The sequence below is a fragment of the Cervus canadensis genome, chromosome 13, assembly GCF_019320065.1.
Source record: "Cervus canadensis isolate Bull #8, Minnesota chromosome 13, ASM1932006v1, whole genome shotgun sequence".
Lineage (NCBI taxonomy): Eukaryota > Metazoa > Chordata > Mammalia > Artiodactyla > Cervidae > Cervus > Cervus canadensis.
Genome location: NC_057398.1, coordinates 50,732,248 through 50,747,276, shown reverse-complemented (window position 1 = coordinate 50,747,276; position 15,029 = coordinate 50,732,248). Strand labels below are relative to the sequence as shown.

Sequence of the window (15,029 nt, the reverse complement as noted above, 5' to 3'; positions counted from 1 at the left end):
CTTAAATCCAGTAGCCTTTTTAAAACTGCTCTGGTATGTATGGAAAGAGTGACAAAAGATGGATCAAATAATAGAAGTTATATAAAGTTCCTAAAAATTACAAACTTAACCTATTTCTGAGTCCCACTCAGAAAACAGAAGTAATTTAATCTTGGAATCATGATACCGTTATTACTGTCCCCAGGTTCTTACTTAGCCTAAGTGATGATAGATTAAGAATATAAAATTTAGAAAATATAAATGTTGGTGATAAATATGTTTCCATTTATTAAAGAATAAGGCTCCCACAAGCATTCATCAAAGTTCAATCTCTAAGTGTCAAATGCATACAAATGTGTAAGCTCTCTCTTTTACACACATATGATGACTCATGCATAATACACACCACATATCATTGTTCAGTCTCAGTCATGTCCGACTCTTTGCAACCCCATGGACTGCAGCATGCCAGACTTCCCTGTCCTTCACCATCTCCCAGAGCTTGCTCAAACTAATGTTCATTGAGTCAATGATGCCATCCAACCACCTTGTCCTCTGTTGTCCCCTTCTCCTCCTGCCTTCAGTCCACACCACACCACTCTTGAGAATATCTATTTTCATTTATAAAATTTATGCTTCAAAATTATTACTTTTGTATCTTATTTTTTCAGAGCAAGATCATATTTTATAATGATTGTATCAAAAGTTTTGTGAGTTCTCATCCAAAAAAAGAGGTGGAAAAAGTCCATGCTGGTATGATACATGGTCTAGAAGAGGTTGCAGAGCTGGTGGTGCTGGATACTCACAACTCTCGAGCAAAAGTTGTACTAGGGGCATTGCTTACCCTGTATGTTCACTGCAGAGACATAGTGAGAGATTTACTACTCAAAAGTATTTTCAATGCAGATGATTTTGAGTGGACAAGGTAGGTAGATTGAAATTACAACTCTAAATAAAGTAACTTCTCATATACCTATCTCAGGTAAGTTAATTCTCTACCTCGAATTTTGTCTGACCTGAGTTTTATATCTCTGGGATTTATAGAAATTATAAGCAAATTCCACCAACTTGAGTACTTATTTCTGTGCTTTCTTCTTCCTCTTTTCCACTATTCTTCTCCTTCATTTTAAGTTCTTTTGTTTTATCTTCCTGAACTGACCACACTCCTCTTAGCTGCGTTTTCCCTTTTACCAATCAGGCAGAGGGCAGTTTTCAATGGGTAGTAAAAGAAGCTCTACCTCAAGCCTCTTCTTTCCCCCACATGCTGTCAGTTCTGGGACAGACCAAGCTGGGAAACAAACCAAAGAACATTTCTAGCCAGTTCTCTAACTCAGAACTCCCTTCTTCCTAAAAAGTGCAAGTCGCTCAGTCATGTCCGACTCCTTGTGACTTCCATAGACAGTACAGTCCATGGAATTTTCCAGGCCAGAATACTGTAATGGGTAGCTATTTCATCCTCCAAATGAGCTTCCCAACCCAGGTTTCCTGCATTGCAGGCAGACTCTTTACCAGCTGAGCCAACAGGGAAGCCCAAGAATACCTGAGTGGGTAGCCTAGCCCTTCTCCAGCGGATCTTCCCTATCCAGGGATTGAACTGGGGTCTCCTGCATTGCAGGTGGATTCTTTACCAGCTGAGCTACAGGGAAGCCCTTCTTCCTACCCAGGGGCGATAAGTAGATAGTCATATACATGTAGTATTTCATATACAAATATGAAAGTACAGAAAAACAGTGCCATTAATTTTGGTGAAGAAATCAAACATAAGATTCTTATAATAAATATAGTTTCAAACTGCTGAATTAATTTTTTTCTTAAGTTTCCTCTTTTCATAGGAAAACAACTGCCCTACCTGCATAAGATCCCTGATTCTCAATAACAGTTTATTTTATAAATTCTGTATTAGCATAAATTTACTGATTTTAGGTATGACAATTTCCTTTAAACTCTAAGGAAAATAGAGTGGAAAGAAGCTGTTGCATTTGACTGGCACCACTGTCTACTATATTTTACCAGAATACTTTATATTTTATATATATTTGTATGTTTGTATTACTGAAGTATAACTGTAAACACTTTTAATTTCTGAAGGAATATGTCTTGTCTGTGAGCCCTCATGCTGCATAAAGTTTAGCATGTCATTATTACTTTCTATTGACTCTCTTTAAAAGTGAAAACTAAAAGTGGAAGAGCATATACAGAAAAGTAAACTAGGAAAAAGAAGATTCTATTAATATTAAGACTCTGAGTGTATCTATGATTCTAAAGGTATAGCTTCCATATAGTGTGCCTTGGTGTCCCATGGCACCATAGGGCACTCACAACTGTAAGATTTTTTAAACTTTTGAGAGACTATAAGGACACTATAAGATACCAGAGTTTCTTTGATGACTCAGTAATAAAAAATCTGCCTGCCAACGAAGGAGACACTAGTTTGATCCCTGAGTCAGGAAGATCCTTTAGAGAGGTAAATGGCAACCCACTCCAGTGTTCTTGCCTGGGAAATCCCATGAACCAGAGGAGCCTTGCAGACTATAGACTGTGGGATCACAAAAGACTCAGACAGGACTTAGTGACTAAACAAACAAGGGATATATAACATCAGTAAGATACCCAGCTACTAACAGTTTGAAGCAGTTTACAATGTTAATATTAGATCATGCTACAACCTTTCAGTGACCTCTTATCTTTGCAAAGCTAAGTTTTTGGCAGTGACCCTGTTAAAAAAAAAGCTGAATTAAAATTAATTAAAAAAAACTGAATTAAAATTAATGTGGCACAGGAAGTAAGATTGGCATGATCCAATCTCATTTCAAAGTTTGAGAAATTATGCAGTGTACAACAGGTACACACAACCCTCCAGTTATTTAAGAATGAAATAAATATATATTTTTTCAATTTATTTGTATAATTTAAAAAATTAAGCTACTGTAAGTCATTAAGACAAAAATGCTTCTTAAGCTGCTTTGGGCCTAAAAATTAATAAAAGAAACAATGAAATATTTCTTTCAGCCTAGAATAATCATGAAAAATTACTTATACACTACAAGTACAGTGAAAAATCTTTTCCTAAATTCATACAAAATGGTCAATTAAGCTATGACAAAGGAGGTAAGAATACAGGTAAGAAGACAGTTTCATCAATAAGTGGTCTTGGAAAAACTCAACAGCTACATGGAAAAGAATGAAAATAGAATATTTTCTCACACCTTATACAAAAAGTAAACTCAAAATGGATTAGTGACCTAAATATATGACCTGAAACCATAAAACATCCAGAAGAAAGCATAGGCAGTATGCTTTTTCACATTGGTCTTAGCAATTTTTTGGATATATCTCCTCAGACAAGTGAAACAAAAGCAAAAATAAACAAATGGGACCTAATCAAACTTAAAAGCTTTTGCAAAGCAAAGGAAACCATCCACCAAACAAAAAAACAGCATACTAAATGGGAGAAACTATTGGTAAATGATACATCTGATAAAGGGTCAATATCCAAAGTATTTTAAAAAAACCTAATACAATTCAATATCAAAAAAGACAACCCAATTAAAAAATGGGCAGAGGACCTGAACAGATGTTTTTCCAAAAGAAATACAAATGGTCAACAGATGCATGAAAAGATGCTCAACATCACTAATCATGAGGGAAATGCAAATCAAAACCACAATGAGATATATCACACCTGCCAGAATAGCTACTGTCAAAAAGACAGCAAATAACAAGCATTGGTGAGTATGTGAAGAAATGGGAACCCTCATGCACTATTGATAGAAATAAAAATTGGTATAGCCATTCTGGAAAACAGTATGGAGGTTCCTCAAAAATTAAAAATAATTACCAATTATACCATGTATATTTATCTGAAGAAAATGAAAACACCATTTCAAAAGATACATGCACCCAAGCATTCATTGAAGCACTGTTTACAATAGCTAAGATATGGAAACAGCATAAATCCATCCACAGATAAATGGATAAAGAAGATGTGCTATATACATGCAATGGAATCTTAATCATAAAAAAGAATGAAATTTTGCCATTTATGTCAATATACATGAACCTGGAGGATATTAGACTTAGTGAAATAAGAAAGATAAATACTGTATATTTTCATTTATATGTGGAATCTAAAAAATAAATGAACAAATATAACCAAACAGAAACAGATTCATAGATGCAGAGAACAAACTAGTCGTTACCAGAAGGTGGTTGCGATGAGAAGTGCAATAGAGGTAATGGAGATTAAGATGTACAAACTACTAGATATAATAAATTATGAGAATGTAATATACAGCAAAGAGAATACAGTCAACAGTAACTTTATATGGAGTATATTCTATAAAATTGTCACATTACTATGAAAGTGAAAGTCGCTCAGTCGTGTCTGACTGTTAGTGACCCCATGGACTGTATAGTCCATGGAATTCTCTGGGCCAGAATACTGGAGTGGGTAGCTTTTCGCTTCTCCAGGGGATCTCCCCAACCCAGGATCGAACCCAGGTCTCCCACACTGCAGGTGGATTCTTTACAAGCTGAGTCACAAGGGAAGCCCAAGAGTACTGGAGTGGGTAGCCTATCCCTTCTCCAGAGGATCTTCCCGACCCAGGAATTGAAACAGGATCCCCTGCATTGGAGGCAGATTCTTTACCAATGGAACAGTGTACACCTGAAACTAATATAGTATTGTAAGTCAACTACAATTTAAAAAATTCATTTCCTTCAATAGTGACTTTTCTCTCTTCATCTGAGACTTTGCAAGGTGGTAGTTTACAATTTTTTTAATTTTCTTTTTAATTTATATTTTTAAATGTACTCATTTTTATATTTCTTTATAATCTGCTTTGTTCTAGAAAGGATTTAAAAGGGTTTTATGAGGGATACACAAAATACTAGATGACAGCATAAACTAAGATATAAATGGGCCACCAATTTAACTCAGAGTGGTTTCCATAAGAATGTAGTCCTGAACCACTGATGTAGTGGTTATAATGAATAATGTCTGAAACTACATTCTTATGGAAGCCATAAAAACTTCATAGAGATGATTGTTATGTAAATCTTCCATTTATGCTGGCCATCATACCAAAGTAGCATAATTCAACAAGGTCATTTTTCTCGTAGGGAAGAGTGTTCATGTTTGTAGTATTCCAAGTTCTAGTCAGTTCAGTTCAGTTCAGTCACTCAGTCGTATCCGACTCTTTGTGACCCCATGAATCACAGCATACCAGGCCTCCCTGTCCATCACAAACTGCTGGAGTTTACTCAAACATGTGTCCATTGAGTCGGTGATGCCATCCAGCCATCTCATCCTCTTTTGTCCCCTTCTCCCCCTGCCTCCAATCCCTCCCAGCATTAGGGTCTTTTCCAGTGAGTCAGCTCTTCTCATGAGGTGGCCAAAGTATTGGAGTTTCAGTTTCAGCATCAGTCCTTCCAATGAGCCCCCAGGACTGATCTGCTTTAGGATGGACTGATTGGATCTCCTTGCAGTCCAAGGGACTCTCAAGAGTCTTCTCCAACACCACAGTTCGAAAGCATCAATTCTTCAGCACTCAGCTTTCTTCACAGCCCAACTCTCACATCCATATGTGACCACTGGAAAAACCGTAGCCTTGACCAGAAGGACCTTGTTGGCAAAGTAACGTCTCTGCTTTTTAATATGCTATCTAGTTTGGTCATAACTTTCCTTCCAAGGAGTAAGCGTCTTTTAATTTCACGGCTGCAATCACCATCTGCAGTGATTTTGGAGCCCCAAAAAATAAAGTCTGACACTGTTTCCACTGTTTCCCCATCTATTTCCCATGAAGTGATGGGACCAGATGCCATGATCTAGTTTTCTGAATGTTGAGCTTTAAGCCAATTTTTTCACTCCCTCTTTCACTTTCATCAAGAGGCTTCTTAGTTCCTCTTCACTTTGCCATAAGGGTGGTGTCATCTGCATATCTGAGATTATTGATATTTCCCGGAAATCTTGATTCCAGATTGTGCCTCATCTAGCCCAGTGTTTCTCATGATGTGCTCTGCATAGAAGTTAAATAAGCAGGGTGACAATATACAGCTTTGACATACTCCTTTTCCTATTTGGAACCAGTCTGTTGTTCCATGTCCAGTTCTAACTATTGCTTCCTGGCCTGCATATAGGTTTCTCAAGAGGCAGGTCAGATGGTCTGGTATGCCCATCTCTTTCAGAATTTTCCACAGTTTATTGTGATCCACACAGTCAGTCTTTGGCATAGTCAATAAAGCAGAAATATATGTTTTTCTGGAACTCTCTTGCTTTTTCGATGATCCAGCAGAGGTTGGCAATTTGATCTCTGGTTCCTCTGCCTTTTCTAAAACCAGCTTGAACATCTGGATCGAACCCAGGTTTCCTGCATTACTGGCAGATTTTTTATCATCTGAGCCACCAGGGAAGCCCTTTCCCTGAATGGATAACCCCAAGTTCTAGTAGTTCCTGTCTAATAGAGCAATTGATGACTCATCCATCAGTCTTTTCATTTGATTTTTTGATGTTTTTAAGTCAACATAATCTTAATATGTTTCTGCATGTGAAAAAAATTAAAAATCATTTTGCCCAGATAATATGATCATTTAAAATATTGTTTTCAGACATTTGCAATATAAATGGAATGAGAAACAGAAGTTGTGCTATGTATCTCAAGGAGATGCCAGCTTCACTTACGGCTATGAGTACTTGGGCTGTACCCCAAGACTGGTGATTACACCTCTCACTGACAGATGCTGGCTGACTCTCACCGGAGCACTACACTTGAACCTAGGAGGTTGCCCTGCTGGTCCAGCTGGTACAGGAAAAACTGAGAGTATTAAAGATCTAGCAAAAGTAAGTGGTTTCTATATCTAGAATAAAAACTTTTTTTTAGTCACACAAACTTTAAAAGTTATCTTAAGTTTACACCTTTCCTGTTGTTAAAGTATTCATAATATTTAGCAAACACATTAACATATTTGTTAATTCATACATCATCATTTAATTTTGAATGTTTAATGTGTGCTGGGACTTAGGATCTTGGTAAGTCAACATAGTTGACTTGGACTATAATAATGAACTAACATCTATGTAAATGGTAGCTTGTCCCCTCTTCCTTTCCTGTAGAAGTGATTCATTTGTTTTGAGCTCCATACACAGATTTTTGCCTAGTCTTTGTGATTAACAGAAGTGTGTGTGTGTGTGTGTGTGTGTGCGTGTATAAGAAAAAGAGACAAAGAAGCAACTTATGAAAGCAAAGGGTATAGTTTATGATAGTACTGAAATGTTTTTTCTTAGTTTATTTATGTGTTTAAAAATAGGACCTTAAGCCTCCATGCACTAATCAACTAAACTATAACAGTATATGTGTGTTAATCCTATACTGAGTCTTGTGGATTTCTAAATTTGGTATAAACACCTTTATATTGTAAAAATTTTCTTGAAAGAATAAGATATTTTATTACTCTGGAAGTTTTAAAATTAGTACTTTGTGTCATAATTCAATAAATATATTAAAATATCATTTTTGTTTCCCAGTCCTTAGGCAAACATTGTGTAGTCTTCAACTGTTTTGAGAATTTGGATTATAAGGTAAAGCTTATTCTTATATACTCAGAAAAAAACTATTGGGCACATAAAAGAAATAATTCATTGAGGATTAAAAGAATAAGAAAAATATCTTAGACATTAAGTATTAATATAATTATAAATGCTATTCTTTTAAACTAACAGAAGAGAAATTTTAAATGTAATTGAAACTTAAAACATTACACAGTTTACCTTTATTCAGCTGAACCACTTCTTAAGACAGATTTTCCAATGTTTTGACAGGGAGGATCTTTTCAAACAAAATTGGTATGAAACATGAATATATAAAAAATTAAGAGTACTGCTTCTGTAATACAAATTTACATATTCTAACCTATACTTTTATTTACTGAAAATAAAGAACAATGAAGCTACTATGAGTAACACAAAAATTTGAGTCAGAGGTTATATAAGTGATTACAAGTTTATGTCAGCCTTATTTTGTTTTGGTTGCATACTATCTAAGATATATCTCATAGCATTCTTAAATATTTATAAAAATGTCACATATGTCTGTGCTTATCACAAATTTCCTTAGTTTCAAAACACTCCAATTTATTTTATTTTTCAACTTAAGCCCAAACCTTTTACATTTTGCTGAGATCCTACATTTCCATTATGTATTCACCGGCACATTAAAAATATCAGTAAATATAAATAAGCTGATTGAGCTATTATTCTTAAAACACTTACCAAATAGCCTCTCTGTCCTCCCTGGAAACTATCTTTACTGGGGCTCTGCAGGAGTGGGACTAGGGTAAGGTGAGTGACGCTCTTACCTGCTAAGCAAAGTTCAATGAGGAGCCAAAATGCTTGGTCATCAAGATAAATAGTATTTTAGTGCAATGTATTTTTTAAAGAATCAAGGTAAATGCCCCCCCAAAAGCATGATAAACAAAATATCAAAGTTTTAGATAAAGACAGGATCTGATTGCTGCAGTCAGTGGGAGGAATCAACTTTTTCAGGCTTCTGAGTCAGAGGGGCTCTCTCCAATTCTCACATCTTGCCCCGTTGCAGCACCTAACAAAAGCTCCTCTTAGAGTTTGAGCATTCCTCAACAGGTATTCAGTCCACAGACACTTTATCTGGCTTGTTTCACTTTATAACATTTACAGATCAACAGATTTCAACACATATTTTCAGTCTTTTACAAGGACACTGGAGGATCTAGCCACCCTGGGCCTGCCCATTGTAAATGGCAGAAGCAGAGTTAAGAGCTGCTTGCATTTGCTGTCCCTACTCCAGCCTGGCCCCAATCTTCCACTCCACTTAAATTATTAGTTCAGAAATCTGTATTACTGAGTTCCCTGGTGGCTCAGCAGTAAAGGATCCATCCCTAGGTGGGGAAGATCCCCTGAAGAAGGGAAAAAATCCCATAGACAGAGGAGCCTGGCAAGCTACAGACCATGGAGTTGCAAAAGAGTCAGACACGACTTACTGACTAAACATCAACTGTCTGCATTACTACCAGGCATTGACCACTAAACCTTGAGTCTTGGCCGGACCTAGAAAGGGGAACTCTTCCAACCATCTGCCAGAAAACTGTACTGAAGACTTTTACTGCCAGTGCGTGGTTCTGAGAACATGGCACCCAGGCGATTGCTCAGTTATGCGAATGTGAATTGTGCTTCTACTTTCTCACTCTTGTGAGCATCAGTTTGCTGCTGCTGCTGTGTTTAAACTTTTAGGGCTTTCCCGGTGGCTCAGCAGTAAAGAATCTGCCTGAAATACAGAAGACTAGGGTTCCATCCCTCATTTGGGAAGGTCCCCTGGAGGAGGAAATGGCAACCCACTCCAGTATTCTTGCCTGGCTGGCTACAGCCCATAGGGTCACAGTCAGACAAGACTGAAGCGACTTAGCATGCACACATGTTAAGACTTTTACAGGAGACAGGCAGAGTAGTTGAGTGGTCTTAGAGCCTAAATATTACTGCTTTCAGCCCTACAAAAATGCTTGAGAGGGAGACGTGCAAACAGTGTTTGCTTGCTTTGGGTAAAATGGGAAGAACTTGCAGAAATTAATGTCCCAGTAAAAATGCTCACCTAAATAATAATTTCATTAATCATTTTTTTTAAGATAATGGGGAAATTCTTCTTTGGACTGGTTGAGACAGGAGCTTGGTGTTGTTTCGATGAATTCAATCGAATTGATGTGGAAGTTCTCTCTGTGATTGCCTCACAGATGCTAACAATTAAGGCAGCAAAAGACAGCTATTCTGTCAGGTATTTGATAAGTGTGTTTATACTTTGGGAATGGAAATTTGATGTACACTTACTGCTTAATTATTATTTAATATTTTTTTCTACCAGAAGTGTTTGGGTTTGTTTCTCTTGTTTTCCTAAGCACACACCAAAAGGAATGGCACTTAACTTGAATGTTTCCTTTGTTTGGAAAATAATATGAAAATATGTGTAGTTAGCTTGCAGACTCCTTCCCAAGCTTGGAACAGTATTCTTGGCTACCAGGAAAAGGAAGCAAATATGTTCTAATTACTTTTCTTTTTGAGTTTAAATTCTCTTAGTACCTATTCATTTGATGATATTTCATTTGAAGAAATCAAAGGGTTTTTTTTCTTTAATTCTACATATTAAAAAAAAAAATACAAAGTTATACTGACCACACACAAGAATCCTGTCGTTCCATTACTCTGGATTAATATACTTTTATTTAAAAAATCCTTTAATAACAATATTTGTATGTTAGGATTACTAATGTATACTAATCCAAGCAAAATTTTTTTCTTTTCAGATAAATTTAGGAACTTACATGATTTACCTTTTTGAGCATACTTGGATTTGTGGGTTTAAAATTTCAATTCCAATCTAATAATTCTAACTCCAGCTAATGGGCACTCACTTCTGGCATTACTCTCAATGTTATGAGGCTTCACAAGTCTGTGGATATAACCAGGATTACAATAATTCACACTTCACCAATTCTTCACCACATCTCAGCTTCTGCAAAGTTTTCCTCATTTGTGTCTAGACAGTCCTTAGGTTTTGTCCCAGTTGTTCTTCCATTCCTGTTTGACCACCTTCATCAGTTCAGCTGTCCATAAAATCACTAGGGGATTTCTCTCCATTGTCTCTTCTTCTGGTGCCAGCAGCATGACACTATTCATGCTGAGGTTCTGCTTCATGGTGTTCCCGGAATTATTTAATTGGGTGTTGGGAAGTGGGCTGTGTTTCATTTTAAAGCAAGAACTCTACTGAGGCCATTCTGGGTTCTACTGTGTCATCCAGGCAGAGCTTTATGTCTCCTCAGATCCTCTTCTGTGTGTAAGTCAGTTCATTCAGATGGGTATCCTCTTGCCTTGAGCTCCACAAAGCTCTCCAGACATCATCAGACGTGATCAAATAAATCTGAATCCCAGCAGAGCTCATGATTTAGCATAAAAAACCTCTTCTTTCCCTTCCTACAGTTTTTTTTTTTTTTCCTAGCATGTTCTGTTTGGATTTAATTGTAACACAGTCTCAGGAAGTTTTGCAAACTCCTTTGTAGTGTTAAGATATTTTGGCTTAGAGAAAGCAGTTGTCTTAATGATGAATACTGTAATGTCTTGTAGGTTTGTACTGGAAGGAAAAGAAATTCGTATAAATATGTCTTGTGCAGTATTTGTCACCCTAAATCCTGGGTAAGTACCAGTTACATCTGTGGTAGGAGTTCAGTGCAGTCGCTCAATCATGTCCAGTTCTTCATGACCCCATGGACTACAGCACACCAGGCTTCCCTGTCCATCACCGACTCTCAGAGCTTACTCAAACTTATATCCATCGAGTCAGTGATGCCATCCAACCATCTCATCCTCTGTCGTCCTCTTCTCCTCCTGCCTTCAATCTTTCCCAGCATCAGGGTCTTTTCTAATGAGTCAGTTCTTTGCATCAGGTGCCCAAAGTAGTAGGAATGGACACAGGCAAAAATCCTGTTTTTTAATCTTATCTATAGACAGAGTTGACTGACATTGTGTATCCATCACTCACCCTCCACCATGCCTCTGAACCCCTCCACTGCCCACACCATTTATAAGCACTACAGCTCTGTATTTGTCCATATGGATGATGTCACACTAAGCTTCTGACCAAGGGAACTTTCCTGTTTATGAATAGCCAGAGAGAAATGAAAAGGTTGGTAGTCTGTCACAAAGAAGACATAGGCAGAAAAGCTAATGAAAGTAGCAGGAGTAACAATATGATAGTTTACAGGGAGTGGAGACTGGCAGACTCAATAAATATGTGTTGACAGAATGTTGATGGAATCAGGGAACTGATGTGAGGTAAACTGTGGGAGGAGGCACAGGAAGAAAAGAACATACGCTAGCAAGCTCTGTGAGTTAAAAGCACAGTAGAAACCATCTTGTAAACTTTTTGTTTTCAGATAAAGGTCACATAGAAAGGCAATAGAATTACTATTTGGGAGAAATTTATGTGGCTCTCATTTGAAAAACTGAAATATGATGTTTTCTGTTTCTTTGCTTTTCTTATCCTCTTAAGATACAAAGGTCGAGTGGCACTCCCAGATAACTTAAAATCTCTGTTTCGCCCAGTGGCAATGATGGCTCCCCATTATCAAATGATTGCTGAAGTAATGCTGTTTTCTGTTGGTTTCAAATCTGCAAAATTACTTTCTGGAAAGCTAGTTAACATTTACAAATTAGCTAGCAAGCAACTCTCGCAACAGGTAACAAACTGTTTTTATCAAAGTAAAGGTGATTACATGAAGCATTAAATGATAACTTTTCAGGTATTAGTCCAAGAATGATCTGGAACTAAAATTCCTATCAGCATATCAAGTCCATGCAACTTGTGTATAAGGCAATATGTAAATCAAAGTTCTAAGCTTTCCTTGGGATCTGATCTGGAGAGAGCAGTCAAGTAGCTCTAATTTTAAATTATAGGCTGCCTTCTTCATGCAAGGAAGATTACATCTAGAGCAGTTGTTTTCAAACTTTATAGTGCATCAGAATAATTTGAAGGACTTTTTAAAACATAAATTGCTGGACCTTACCACCAACTTTCTAATTGTCTGAGGTGGGGCTTGAGGGTTTACATTTCTAACAAGTTTTCAAGTGTTCACGATGCTGCTAGTCTGAATACCCCACTTTGAAAAATTTTGTTCTAGGACATGCCAACTTTGTGTTTATTTATTTATTTATTTATTTTTTCTAGGGCCCCGGTAACTAGGGACGCTACAGGGGCCGCGAGGGATCAAAAATCACTTTTTTTTTTTTCTAGGGCCCCGGTAACTAGGGACGCTACAGGGGCCGCGAGGGGGCAAAAATCACTTTTTTTTGTTTGTTTGTTTGTTGTTGTTGTTTTTTAATTTTTATTTTTTTTATTTTTTATTTTTTTATTATTTGTGTGTGTGTGTGTGTTTATTTATAACCCAGAATGGTTTGGGCAGCTAACCAGATTATCTCCAAAGTGTTCATTTTTATAATATATTCTTTAAATCCAGCTCTCCATTTTAGAGAAAACTTAACTCAGATAATGATTTTTTAACTCGTTTGAAACTTGTTAATCTTTTTTTTTTTTCTTTGAGAAGGAGACTTTTAGAAGGACAAGTTTGGGAAAGAAGTGAGAACATTAGAACCAAAACTGAGGGTTTCTTGAATTCATAACACCATTTCTCTTCATAGCATAGATAATTAGTGATTTAACAGTATACTATATGCATTTATTTCCAATTTGTTCATTTTTTTCCAGAAACTTAATAACTCAAATATTTTAATATTTGATAGGACCATTACGATTTTGGCCTGAGGTCTCTGAAGACAGTTTTAGTGATGGCTGGGAAGAAGAAACGGGAGCTTAAATGGTCAGTTGAATTTTGAATTGAATGTAGATCAAAAGGGAGTTACACAATACTGGGAAAATACTGTGTGAAATTTTAAGTAATGACAACCAGATAAAATAATTCTGAGCTCCCAGACTAGAAATCTAGAAGCCATAAAAGAAATAATTTATAATAGTCAAAACTTACTTTTTGTGAAGTCAAAAAACAAATGAAAAACTAGAGTAAAGATATATGCAGCTCCTGTTGCAGTTAAATAACTCATCCTGTTAGTATATAAAGATTTCTAGAAAATTGGGGGAAAAACAGTCATATAGAAAAATGGACAAAGGAAATCAACAGCCAGTTCTCAGAAAAAAGAGACATAAAAGTCCTTTAAATATATGAAAATACACTCAACCCCACCCATAATGAGAGAAATGCACATTACAGTTACACTGAAAATTGTTTCTCACTTATCAGATGGGCAAAAATTTTTAAGTTTTCATAACTTTGTACTGGTGAGACTAAATGGAAGCAGACATTCCTTTTCATTATTGGCAAGGTGTGTACTTTTTGTATTGGCTTGATTTGGGACTATATTCATGTATCACCTGTTAAAATTTTTCTTAAAAATATGTTACAAAAAGACATATCAATATACTATTTACATGAAAAATTTAAACAATGTTATGGATTGTTTATAGGTACAGTAAAAAGTACAAAATGTTTCATGGGAGGAGAAAACAATAGGGATAGGCTCTAGCTCTATTGTAATATTTTATTTCCTAAATAAAAGAACTGTAGTATACTTGCAAAATGGCCTATATAGTATAGATGGAATGTAAACAGGTGTCTATTATGAAATGTCATAATTTTATAAAATTAAAGATAAACAGTACCAAGTATCAGCTCCCTGATGTCCTCATGTCCTTAGTTGTTTTTTTTTTTTTTTTGGTCACACCATGCAGCCTGTGGAATCTCAGTTCCCTGACCAGGGATTGAACCCAGGCCATAGCAGTAAAAGCCCAGAATCCTAAACACTAGGACAGGGAACTCTCAAGTCCTCAGTCTTTCTTATATTCACTTAATTCTGTGTGTGAATAAATATTCCAGGGATAGTGGTACTCTTCTCATTTCAAAGTCCTTCATTGTTCTCTGCAAATCACAGAAAACTCAAAGTTCTCACAGCTGCCTGCTATTGGAGTTCCCATTTCCAGTGTCCTGTCTGTCTGTCTCCTGCCACTGAAAGTTGCTCTCTGCTCTCTGTTGCCAGGGTAGCAGCCACCCTTCTTTGATTCTTCCAAAGCTTCACACACATGATGTGATTAAGTGAAGCTGACTCTGTTATGAAAAGGACTGGGGAGTTTTTTTTATTCTTTTGTCAGAGGAAAGCGCAGTGAACAATTTAAAAATAAATATTAGGAGGGAGGAGCTAAGATGGCGGAGGAATAGCATGGGGAGACCATTTTCTCCCCTACAAATTCATCGAAAGAACATCTGAATGCTGAGCAAACCACAAAACAACTTCTGATCACTAGCAGAGGACATCAGGCGCCCAGAAAAGCAGCCCATTGTCTTCGAAAGGAGGTAGTACAAAATATAAAAGATAAAAAGACCCGTCCCAGGAAGGGAGTCATAATAGAGGAAGTTTCCAAACACCAGGAAACCCTCTCACTGGCGGGTCTGGGGGAAGTTTTCGAATC

The 15,029-nt window shown here is 36.7% G+C and overlaps 1 protein-coding gene across 1 annotated transcript in view; it reads left to right on the top strand.

The window, feature by feature from the left end:
• The window catches only part of DNAH14 (dynein axonemal heavy chain 14), a 394,377-nt gene that overhangs the window by 179,058 nt on the left and 200,290 nt on the right, over positions 1-15,029 (top strand). The window contains exons 26-32 of the mRNA XM_043484666.1: positions 651-904; positions 6,586-6,817; positions 7,502-7,555; positions 9,631-9,776; positions 11,120-11,188; positions 12,045-12,231; positions 13,292-13,368. Coding sequence (XP_043340601.1) covers positions 651-904; positions 6,586-6,817; positions 7,502-7,555; positions 9,631-9,776; positions 11,120-11,188; positions 12,045-12,231; positions 13,292-13,368 — 1,019 coding nt within the window. The remainder of the gene's footprint in view (positions 1-650; positions 905-6,585; positions 6,818-7,501; positions 7,556-9,630; positions 9,777-11,119; positions 11,189-12,044; positions 12,232-13,291; positions 13,369-15,029) is intronic.